Source organism: Pseudorca crassidens, chromosome 12 (genome assembly GCF_039906515.1).
Source record: "Pseudorca crassidens isolate mPseCra1 chromosome 12, mPseCra1.hap1, whole genome shotgun sequence".
NCBI lineage: Eukaryota > Metazoa > Chordata > Mammalia > Artiodactyla > Delphinidae > Pseudorca > Pseudorca crassidens.
Window position 1 is genome coordinate 74,452,978 of NC_090307.1, and position 11,710 is coordinate 74,464,687.

Sequence of the window (11,710 nt, forward strand, 5' to 3'; positions counted from 1 at the left end):
CTGTCTTCCTCAGAGGATGACGGGTCGCTAGGAATCCCTCCCACCTCCAGCCCCCATCGCTGTTGCTATTTCTAGGGTGGGCCACACCGCATACTGGGAGGAGTTCAGAAGTCAGAGGGCAGGTCCTCGGACCCCACTCAGTGGCCTCTTCTAGCTTGGTGCCTGTCAGTGGGCAACGGGAACCTCCCTGGGCTGCAGCGTGAGGGTCATGTGTCTGAGGGTTACAGACGAGCTGTGGGCTTGGTGCCAACGCAGATCAGACTGCCTGTCCTCCGGGGTGAAGTGTGCGGCCGTCCTGTGTTCCGGGGCTGCCCTTGCACAGAGGAATCGGACCCAGGCCACTCTGTGTTGCAGATAATCCAGCAGGCCGGCCAGGTGTGGTTCCCAGACTCGGCCTACAAGACAGCGCAGGCCATCCAGGATTTCAACCGGGAGAAGTTGCCCCTCATGATCTTTGCCAACTGGAGGGGCTTCTCCGGTGGCATGAAAGGTAAAGTGGCCTTCCTTGTGGGTGCCCTGAAGCCTCGGGGTCAGCACTCAGGACAGCCCCCTCGGGGTCCCACCATCACTTTAGCTCAGCTCCCCCAACCCTGAGCCATTCAGGTAACGCTGCCCGTTTTACAGTTGAGGAACTGAGGGTGCCTGGTGTGACTTGCTAGAGGTCACGGTCACACCAGGAGCGGCAGGGGAGGCAGGGGCGGCCCCGGGAAGCTGCCCAGTGACCTGGGCTGTCACCTCCCCGCTTGGTAAGATGGGGAGAAGGCGCCTGCCCTCCTCAGGGGGCTGCCGTGAGCATCAGTGACCTGACAGTCAGGCAAGTGCTTCTGAAGCCACCAAGCGCATTTCAAGATACAGTGACCATCAGTGGGATGTTGAGGAAAGAGCCGGACGGGGGCGGCAGACCTGGTCTGAATCCTTGCTGGGTGGGTGACTGCTCCGAGCCGCAGTTTCCTTCCTCTATGAGGGGAGTAAGAATAGGACCAACTCAAGGGCCAAGGTGAGGACTCGCTGAGCCCATCACTGGCACGTGGTGTTTACTCTCAGTGTGGTTATGGTGGATTTTGTTATGGTGCTGTTGTTACCATGTAGGGTGCCTGGTACTGGATGGACGCCTCTTGGTAGAGAGTAAGGACCATCTGCCTGTGGACAGGAGGGAAGGGCCTGTGTTATTGTTGGGGAGGGTTCTGTTCTGGGAATAGTGGGACAGGCCAGGTGCATCTCGGAGTCAGAGCTGGAAGGAATCTTAGAAATCGTTCTGTCCCTCCTTTTCCAGGTGCGGACACTGAGGCCCAGGAAGGGAGGGGGACCCGTCCAAGGTCCCGTGAGCACTTAGGGAGCAATCTGTGCCTGGGCCGGTTCCTGCCTCTCGGCCCAGTGAGAGTCTTTCCGTAGCGCTGTACAGCCTCCCAGCTGACCACGCTCCCCCAGAACCCCCAGGACAGCGAAGACCGGGGCCTGCAGTCACCTCACCGGGCGGCTGCCTTGCCTTTCAGACATGTACGACCAGGTGCTGAAGTTTGGAGCCTACATCGTGGATGGCCTCCGGAAGTACAAACAGCCTGTCCTGATCTACATCCCGCCCTGCGCGGAGCTCCGGGGAGGCTCCTGGGCGGTCATGGACACCTCCATCAACCCACTGTGCATAGAAATATACGCGGACAGAGAGAGCAGGTGGATGCGCCACCCCCAACCCACCTTAGCCTTTTCTTGTTCTCACTCCCAGTCCTTAGGCCCCATCACCTTTGAGCCACTGGTTTGAGGATCACAGGGGTGTTCTGAGTTTCTGAAGGGACAGAGAGCCTCCAGTTTTACCAATCTGAAACTAGCATCCAGTGTGCGACTGGATGGTCTCAGTAGAATTAGTGGCTGGAGCCCAGAAGTGGTGGAGGAATTGTCTCTTCTTTCATCACTTATACTCACCTGCTTCCCAAGGAAGTTTGCAATCAAATTAAGAAAGACCCAAAGCATCTGAGCTTCCTGGCAGCCAGGATGAAAAGGGAAATATGACCAGTCATCTAGTTCTTACTAGACTCTGAGTCTCTCCCAAAGCTCTTCTGTAGAGCTCTTTTTTCAGTTTTATATAACCCAGGGCCCAGTACAGTGCCTGACTCCTAGTGGGTGCTTGGGAAATACTGGCCAAACAAATGACTGAATGAATACTTGCATGAGAGGATACCAGTTCTTCAGGGGAGAGAAACCTTCTTGGCACTTTTTTTTTTTTTGAATCAGGAATTCATCCCAGGAACTCTTACAGAAAGGATAATTACAATAATACTTGCAACTCAGTGTTTGAGTGCCTTCAAAATGAAGACTATGCCAAATGCTGTGTAGACTCTAAAAGCTTCAAGAGTAGTTCTGCCCAAAATATAGATCGGCACCTTCTTCCTGTGTCTATTCCCTTATTCATTCCTTAATCCAATGAATATTTATTAGGTACCTCCTATGTCTCAGGCGGTGGGTTAGGCATTGTGATATGGTGCAAATGAGCCAAACCTGCCCTGCCTTCAGTGGCCCTAGACCTTCATGGAAGGCTGCTGAGATCACCCTCCCGGAAGACTCAGGACGAGAACAGCCTTGAATGGGGCCATCATTAACTTTTCACTCTGGCCACCAGGAAGCTCAGAGCTACATATAGTATTGCTCAGGGTTTCCAAGCTATCAAAAGAAAAGGGGGCAGGGGGAGCCTGAGGGGTGAGTGAGAGAGTTGGGAATGAGAGGGTCACTCATACCTTGGATCCCTCCGTGTGCCTTTGTGTGCTTTAAAGAGATCAGAAACAGTACCCTGGCCCTAGGAGAGCAGAGATTAGGAAGGCCACAAAGGACTGTGGCTGAAGAGCTCGAGGCTTATGTTGTTCTGGAGAAAGTCATAGGCTCTTGGAGCTGAAAGGGCCTTCCAGAGTTCAGAATAGTCCATTCCATTTTTTACTTTTTGGCCTCACCATGAGGCATGTGAGATCTTAGTTCCCCGACCAGGAATCAAACCCGCACCCCCTGCAGTGGAAGCATGGAGTGTGAACCGCTGGACGGCCAGGGAAGTCCCAGAACACTTTATTTTAAAAGCTGGTTTAGTTCTTCATTCTATGGATGTAGAAGCAGATGACCAGAGAGGGGAAGTGACTTGCCCAGGGTCACACAGTGAGTCAATGAAAGAGCAGAGGACTGACACCAGATTTCCTGGCTGTCTTGCCTCCCCCTGCCGTGTCCTCTGGCTGTCGCTTGCTGGGGGACACCTCACACACCACCCCCCCTGCTGCTGTTTTTTTCAGAGCGGGTGTTCTGGAGCCAGAGGGAACAGTGGAGATTAAGTACCGGAAGAAAGATCTGGTAAAGACCATGAGAAGAATCGACCCAATTTACCAGAAGCTTGTGGAACAGCTAGGTGAGTGGGTCTGAAATGAATCACTTCTCAGAGGTCAACAGAGGCTCAGCCCTCTCATTGCTGGAGGTTTCTGGTATGTTAAAAATAGTGAAGACATACCAAAACCCAGCAGCAAAAATTATGAGATATTTTAAATGTTCACATACAGTGTATCAACTCCTTTAACATTAAAAAATATACACTATGCCTTAGTGAATGTATTTCTCGGCACACACAAGATATAATAATTGAAGTATTTCGAGCCAATAAGAAACATTAGAATTTTGGTAGCAAAATTACCCTTTAGAATTTTTCCATCAGACCTATTTTTGTTTGAGTGACAGCTTTGTTTCACTTGTAACTTTAGGTGTAATTCTCTTTAGAAGTCCATGTTAGGTGTCAGTGTCTTTATGACTGATAACTGATCTGTGTCATCATAAATTCACAGGATTTATGATGATGGTGATGACGGGTGTATAATTTCTTTGATTTGGTATCAGGGTAATGCTGATATCACAGGGCGAGTTGAGAAGTGTTTCCTCCTATTTTCTGAGTTTGAATTGGCACTATGTCTTTAAATCTTTGATAGCAGGTTTCTAACTACAAATTCAACTCCTTTATTATATATAGGAATGTTCAGTTTAATCTGTTTCCTCTTAGGTGAGCTTTCATAGTTTGTATATTTCAAGGAATTGGTCTGTTTCATCTAAATTATCGAATTGGCATAGACTTGTTTATAATATTCCCCCTTAGATTTTACCATATATATTACAAATGGTAACTGATAGTGTCCTGTAAGCACAGCGGGCCTGATAAAAGGGGATAAATTTGAAGTTACGTGTTGAATGCTGTCTTGCAACTCTGGGTGCATTTTTGAGGCTGCACGAGCGACTTGACTTCTGGGCATTATCAGAGTTAAAGCTGAGGCCTGTCTTGCCCACCCTGGTTCTTGCCCTTGCCTGCAGGAATGTCTGAGCTCTCCGACAAGCACCGCAAGGAGCTGGAGGGCCAGCTGAAGGCCCGGGAGGACCTGCTGCTGCCCATCTACCACCAGGTGGCGGTGCAGTTCGCCGACCTCCACGACAAGCCCAGCAGGATGTTGGAGAAGGGTACCATCTCTGTAAGAGCCTGCAGCTCTAGGGTCGGCGCGAATGGCCCATCCTAAGGTCACCTGGTTTCCAACACACAGAGGATATTTGGGCTCAGGGCTTTGGGATGAGTCAAATGCCACACGTTAGAATCACCTGGGGAGCTTTAAAACAAAAAAATCCTAGTGCCTAGGTGGCTTTCCAGACCAATTAAATCAGAATATGGGTGGTGGGAGTGGGGAGAAGCCAGACATCAGTATTTTTTTCTTTTCAGATCCCCAAGAGATTCCAATAAGTAGCCAAGTTTGGGAACCACCAGTCTAACCTCTGTGTGTGTTTAGAACTGCAGGTCCAGATTTGGGAACCATTGTTCCCACCCTGCACTCACCCACCACTGACCATCACAACCCCGCCCTATTGCCCTGTCCCCACGAGGACATCCCCAGTCCTGCTCCCCCTGCGTCCCGTGCTCCTTCCTACCTCGCCTAAGCCCTCCGTCCCTCTGGTGAGCCCGTGTTCTGTGTCTGGAGGTGGACGTGGGCGCCAGGTTTGTTCTCCAGGAGAGGCAGCCTAGAGACCTGGCAGTGTCCTGCCTCTGCCGCCTCTCCAAGCCTCAGTTTCCCGGCCTGTAAAATGGGAATGGTCCCAGAGCCTTCCCCAGCACAGGGCCGGGCCCCGGCAACCTCCCGAGTCCCCCGCCCCACCGTTTCTGGGGGCTCAGGCCCGGGGCTTGTCCACAGGACATCCTGGATTGGAAGACCGCCCGCACCTTCCTGTACTGGCGTCTGCGTCGCCTGCTGCTGGAGGACCAGGTCAAGCAGGAGGTCCTGCAGGCCTGCAGCGACCTCAGCCACGTGCACGTCCAGTCCATGCTGCGCCGCTGGTTCATGGAGATGGAGGGGGCCGTCAAGGTCCTGGGGCAGAGATGGGTGGGCTGGCAGGCGGGGGCCAAGGGGGGCCCGAGGGGGAGCCCCGCCCGGCAGGGTGTCCCTCCCTGACGCAGCCTCTGTTCGCTCCCCAGGCCTACCTGTGGGACAACAACCAGACGGCAGTGCAGTGGCTGGAGCAGCACTGGCAGGCGGGAGAGGGGCTGCGCTCCACCATCCGCGAGAACATAGAGTACTTGAAGCGAGACTCTGTCCTCAAGACCATCCGAGGGTGAGTGCCCGTCCCGCCTGCCCACCCACCTCTTGGACTTGTCAGCGAGCGCAAAAGCCAGGACTCGTGTGACAGCAGGAAGAGTGTTGGGAGCTCTGGGTGGTTGGCTGCCCCCCGCCCCAGGAATGGGAAGGGGTCCTGCACAGGGATCTGGGGCTGCCGTAGGGCCCATTGAACTCAGGAGCAGGAATGACCTCACCCTTCTTTCCCCTCCCATGCAGCCTGGTTCAAGAAAACCCCGAGGTGGCCGTGGACTCCGTGGTGTACATATGTCAGCACGTCAGCCCGGCCGAGCGGGCCCAGATCATTCACCTCCTGTCCACCATGGACAGCCCGGCCTCCACCTGACCCCGGTCCTGCCGGCCACTTGCAGATCCACGGGCAAGAGAAACCGCACTGATCTGCTGACTGCAGGCCCTCGCCTGCACCTTGGGAATTTGCTTTTTAAAACTGCTGCAAGGCTGCTGACCCCCAAGTCGCTCCTGTTTCAATAAAAGTCTCAGAAGTGGCCCCTTCCAAGCAGAAATCACCTCCTCTCCATTGTTGGCAAGTCTGTGTTTTGTCTCTTAAGACATTTTGCTGCGTCACTGAATTGAATTGAACCCAAGCACCCCAGTTTCCAGCCACTTTCCGGTGCCTGCTTTGTGGGATCCAGGTGTTCTTTTTAGGCTCATTTTATATCAGAGCATAGAATCTTATTATTATTATTTTTACTCTGAGACCAGCTCATGATGTAATCATCTTATAGCAGCATAACAAAGCAAGAAAAATAGAGACAAGACAAGAGAAAACCTATTTTTGTAATGGTGCTTATTCGGATCCTGTTGCGTCACCCAGGAAAGGGTATGAATGATTTTTTATTAAGAGCGTAAAATGGTATTTTGCTCCCCATGTGGCCCCTAGTAGTGAATCACTAGCAACGTCCCATTACCAGGCTTAGTTCTCTCATTAGCAGAGAATTGCATAGCCGTAGGTTCAAGGGCATTGGGAGACTTCTTTTATGTGATTCACAGCCCTCTGCCTGCCCCTTCCCTCCGAGGAGGAGAGGACGAACCCTCCCATGTCCTGGAGGGTGCATGAAGAGGCAGGCATCCTCCAGCCCAGGTTGGGAGGACAAAGAAGAGAAGGAAAGCCTTCTCCAAACTCGCAGCCCATCTTGCTCACAGGTGTCACCACTGTGCTTGCTATCACCTGCCTTGGAGGGCCCTTCGGGTCACCTTCACTGTTTCGCCTCTTGCCTCAATGTCCGTCGGTGGGATCTGGCCCTGATGGACAGAGCTGTTGGTTCCCGAGGACTGGAGCACGAGGACCACACTGATTCACTCAGGGAGGGCTTCGCGCTGCATCCGCCAGTACCTGAAGGCCGCACAGCATCAGGACCTGCGACCCTTCTGGCCCCGTCCATCTGTCCCTGGGTGCCAGTGATGGGAGGGAGTTGGCCACCCTCCACTGCTGTGATGGGCAATTTGAGGACACCAAACATTACACCTGTCCAACTTGGAGGCCAGCGAGGTTGCCCGGGGAAGCCCCTACAAGCTGGGATGCTGGAGGATGTTTGAGGCCGTCGGCCAATGACAGCTCTGGCCGATGAAGGTGGTGTGGGTGCAGTGAGGGGTGGGAGAAAGATAAATTAGCTGTTGTCGCATCCTGAGACTGGAGGGGGCAGGGAAGAGTCCATGCTGCTTTGGGAACTGAATGCTTTCTGTTGGGGGGAGGCCCTGCTGGTTTGGGAGGGATGATAAGTCGATGACTAGCTGCTACCCAGGAACAGTGGGCGGAGGAACCTGCCGGGAAATGTGTGGAATGAATAATTTTTTGAAGGAAGTACTTTGACCTTGGCTTATTTGGACCAGAGAAAGCAGGCCGCCTCACTGGGGAATCACTGCCCATTCTCCGACAACCACTGAGATCTTGTGCAAGCCCCCATCTCAGGAGGACAAAGCTCTGATTTGACTTCCCCTCCCGAAGGCCACCGGGGGAGCGGGGGACCACTTCATGCTTGCAGCTCAATTTCAAACATGGACGCAAGCTGCTGTCTGCCGGCAGCTGAACAGACTTTCCCTGATGGGGTCGACTTTTCTTCCCTCGAGAGACTTAGCACAGGCGCCTCCAGGGAAGGGAGAAAGGATCAGACCCCTGAGTGTGCACAGAGGCCTGGGTGGGCAGCCCGGGTCTAAACTGAATGCTCAGGGTGACGGCAACTGGCTACCTCCAGTGCCCTGGCCTCGTCCCGTGCAATCCCATGAGCTTTTGAGGTGGATGCTACAATTCTGTCTACTTTCTGTCTCTCTGAACTTAGCTATTCTAGGTGCCTCATAGAAGTAGAATCATACAGTATTTGTCTTTTTGTGACTGGCTTATTTCATTTCGTATAATGTACTCAAGGTTCATTTATGCTGTAGCAGGTGTCAGGATTGCCTTCCTTTTTGAGGTTGAACAATTCCATCATTATATAGATCACATTTTGTTTATCCATCATCCGTCGATGGACACTTGGGCTGCTGTGAATAGTGCTGCTATGAACATGAATGGCAAATACCTGTTCGAGTCTCTACTCTCACTTCTTTTCTTTTGGGTATATTCCCAGAGGGGAATTGCTGGGTCACGTGGCAAATCTGTATTTAAGTGTTTGAGGAACAGTCGCCGGTTTCCGTGGGGCTACACCATTTTACATTCCCACCGTCACTGCACGAGGGTTCTGATGTGTTCGCATCCTCATTAACCCATGTTGTTTTCTGTTTGTTGTTTTTTTATGGTAGCCATCCTGTTGGGTGGAGCCTAGAAGCCATTTTAACTCAAAAGACATGGAACCTTTTTCCTTGCATCCCTCAGACATCTTGGGCGGGATGTACAGACCCCACCAGCGAGCCTGTAAATTCGCAATTCCTCTGCCTCCGCTTCCGCTGCCCACTCAGTTGCTCCTCCCCCGGTTGCCCTGCCTCCCTTCCTTCCGCCAATGAAGTTTCCCGTGTTTCAGCTGCCTATTTAGTCTTTGCCCTGCTACCCCTGCACTCGGGGGACTGTGACTCTGGAGATGGAAGGTTCAGCATCTGTACCCAGAGGAACGGCATCGGTACAACCAGCATCCTCCAGAGGCACCACCTCATCTCCTACTTCTGACCTTTTATCCTTCCTCTAACCTCCACCAGCTGCCTTTCAGGAGCAAACACTACACCAGGCAGTACGGTGCCGTGGAAGGGGCCAGGAGATCTACAGACCCAGGGTTAAATCCCAGCAGCGTAACCTCAGAGTTTTGGCTCCTTTTTATTTTATTTATTTATTTATTTATGTATTTTGCGGTACGTGGGCCTCTCACTGCTGTGGCCTCTCCCGCCGCGGAGCACAGGCTCCGGACACGCAGGCTTAGCGGCCATGGCTCACGGGCCCAGCAGCTCCGCGGCATGTGGGATCTTCCCGGACCGGGGCACGAACCCGTGTCCCCTGCATCGGCAGGCGGACTCTGAACCACTGCGTTGGCTCCTTTTTAAACCAGCAAGTAGACAGTGTCCACTGAGCCCTCTGAGACAGACGACTGACCGTGGGGAAGCAGAGTGTCATCGGAATCCCATCTCTACCCCTTGCTAATCACAGGTAAGCTACTCGGCCTCTCTGAGCCTCCGTTTCCTCTTCTGTAAAATGGGGGTGTGTTTGTTTTCTACGGCTGCTGTAACAATTAGCACAAACTCGGTGGCTTAAAAACAACACAAGTTTATTCTCTTACAGTTCTGGAGGTCAGGAGTCCGAAATAGGTCTCGCTGGGCTAAAATCAGGGTGCTGGCAAGGCTGCAGTCCTTCTAGAAGCTCTAAGGGAGAATCTGTTTTCTTGGCTTTTGAAGCTTCTAGAGGCCTCGTTCCATCTTCAGAGCTTGACATTGACTTCCCTCTTCTACTTTGAGCCTGTGATTACATTGGGCCCACCTGGATAATCCAGGCTGCTCTCCCAGCTTAAGGGCAGCTGATGAGCAACACTGATTCCATCTGCTACCCTAATTCCCCTTGCCACGTAGCATACAGTCACAGGTGCTGGCGATTAGTATGTGGCTGCCTTTGGGGGCCATTATTCTGCCCACCACAGGGGGTGGCGGCTTTACACCATGGGGAGTAGGAGGGAAAAATAAGATACACTGTGTCATAGTGCACATTGTAGCATGGAGTAAGCCCCCTCTGCTCGTAAGCCAGTGTTATTTGTCTTTTTGTTGTTAGACTGTGGGTGATTTCTCGTGGAGGGGGAAGAAAAGCTGCACAATCATGATCTGAGACTCAGTTTTCTCATCTGGGAAATGGGACCATCCCACTGGCTGGGTGTCTGGTTGTGCTGTTTCAGGGAGATGCTGCGGGAGCAGCGTTTAACTCCACGATGCACACGGCGGGCCCTCAAAGGGTGGCAATGAGTATGTTTCTCCCATTAGTTGGCCAACTGCAGAGAAACCCTCAATTAAGCCTCATTCCTCCGTCTCTCCTCTATGCTTTCTTCTGGCGTCAGTGTGGTCCCTGCACAGGTGGGGTTCTGGCTGTGACTGGGGCTCTTGCCCAGAGCCCGTGACCCTGTGGCCTTGGCATTTTTGCCCTGACTCTGTACATACCTGGCCCCATTTGCCTGTGGTAAGGAATGGATGCGACTCAAGAAAGGGCTCCCCAGCCCTCTCCACGTGGTGATCCAGCCACTCAGCCGCCATCGTCCCAGCTTAGCACCCCAGGAGGAGGGCACCCCTGTGTCTCAGAGCTTCTACAGAGCCCCCAGGTGATGCTTATTGGCTGTGACCAGTATGGCCTGAGTCACTTGCCCCCCAGTCAGTCACCGGAGATGCCCGGGGGTTGTGATGCTCTTATTGGTCAGGCTTCAGTCAACAGGGCCACCCTGGAGCCAAGCTGAGGAAGAGGGGTGCTGGGGAGAGAAAGGCATCCCAGGACTGCTTCAGGCACCCCCTCCCTGCGGCCTGCCTGTTCTCCACTGAGGTGGGGCCCCCTTCAGCACTTCCCGATACCACCCACAGCCCCATCATCCCCTACCTCCCCTACTTGCTAATTGTTGCATGTGTGTGAATCTGGTCTCCCCAGTGAGGCTGCAAGCCCCTTCCTGGGTGGGCTTAAGAGTTCAACCAACTCCTAATTAATATGCCCTTTTGCTGTTACCTTGGGTGGCAAGTCACCTCCATTAGTCCTCTGAGCCTCAGTTTCTCCGTCTGCAAAATGGGTGTAATAACTAGTAAGACACGCCTCTTAGGGTTGTAGCGAGGATGGAATGAGCTAGTTTACAGCAGTGACTGGCGCAGGGCCTGGTGCTGAAAAGGGTGCCCCCTCCTCCCACCTTGCTGCCTTCTCTGACCCCAGGCGGGCACCGAGAGCCAGCTCTGGGGAATGCTGCTGAGCTCGGGCTCTGGACCTGGCACACACGGACTCAGTCCTGCCTCCTCACTGGACCCCGAGTCCTACCCAACCTCTCTGAGCCTCGCCTTCTGAACAGTAAGCGAATGCCCATCCAGAGCCTGGCACCATGGGATGGTGACCGGCGGCCGGGCTAATTTTACCGATAACGACAAAGTCCTCCCAGTGTCTGGCACAATGGGAACCTGGCATCAGAAGACCTGGGCTCAGTGTTCCCTCTCTGGGCCTCGGTTTTCCCATCTGTAAGGGGGGTATCTCTGCTGTGAGGGGCGAGGGGCGCTGTTGTCCTTTACGCCTCCCTCCCCCGTCAACCCCACCCACCCACCCAAGCCACAGAGCTGCGTTCAGCCTTTATTGACAGAAGACGGTTCTCCACCACAATGGTACACAGTCCTGGCATCACCCGAACACGCGTCTTCCTTAATGACTCAGACATCTTCTCGGCGGGGGGCAGGTCACGTCACACAAAGCAGCTGAGCAGTGCCAGTCAGACGGGCAGCACTGAGCTGTGTGTAACGATGGTGATGCTTGGTGGAAAGTTCCAGAATTAGGAAGAAGTTAGAGATGGTCCTTTGAGACAGGCCTGAACACCAAGCCTCCCAGGTGGCTGTGGATGAATCAGAAAATTCTGGCTCTAGGGTTCAGGAACTCCCAGATGTTGGTCAGGACAGTGGTATAAGCTGCTGCCGTAGGCTGATCCCTGGTTACCTCCTCTGGTCCC

General features: G+C 53.3%; 2 protein-coding genes across 12 annotated transcripts in view; both read left to right on the forward strand.

Annotated features, from left to right (window-relative positions):
• Positions 1-6,133, forward strand: part of ACACB (acetyl-CoA carboxylase beta) — a 139,708-nt gene extending 133,575 nt beyond the window's left edge. For 4 of the 5 annotated variants that reach the window (XM_067700488.1, XM_067700490.1, XM_067700489.1 and 1 more), the window contains 7 exons: positions 355-490; positions 1,494-1,671; positions 3,267-3,379; positions 4,324-4,478; positions 5,187-5,357; positions 5,468-5,604; positions 5,826-6,133. In XM_067700488.1, coding sequence (XP_067556589.1) covers positions 355-490; positions 1,494-1,671; positions 3,267-3,379; positions 4,324-4,478; positions 5,187-5,357; positions 5,468-5,604; positions 5,826-5,952 — 1,017 coding nt within the window. In that variant the 3' untranslated portion in view covers positions 5,953-6,133. The other variant, XM_067700491.1, reaches the window with a different exon arrangement.
• A 2,155-nt stretch (positions 6,134-8,288) lies between these two features.
• Positions 8,289-11,710, forward strand: part of MYO1H (myosin IH) — a 143,650-nt gene continuing 140,228 nt past the window's right edge. For all 7 annotated transcript variants that reach the window (XR_010933280.1, XR_010933281.1, XM_067700502.1 and 4 more), the window contains exon 1: positions 8,289-9,195. The gene's annotated coding sequence lies outside the window, so the exon portion shown is untranslated. The remainder of the gene's footprint in view (positions 9,196-11,710) is intronic.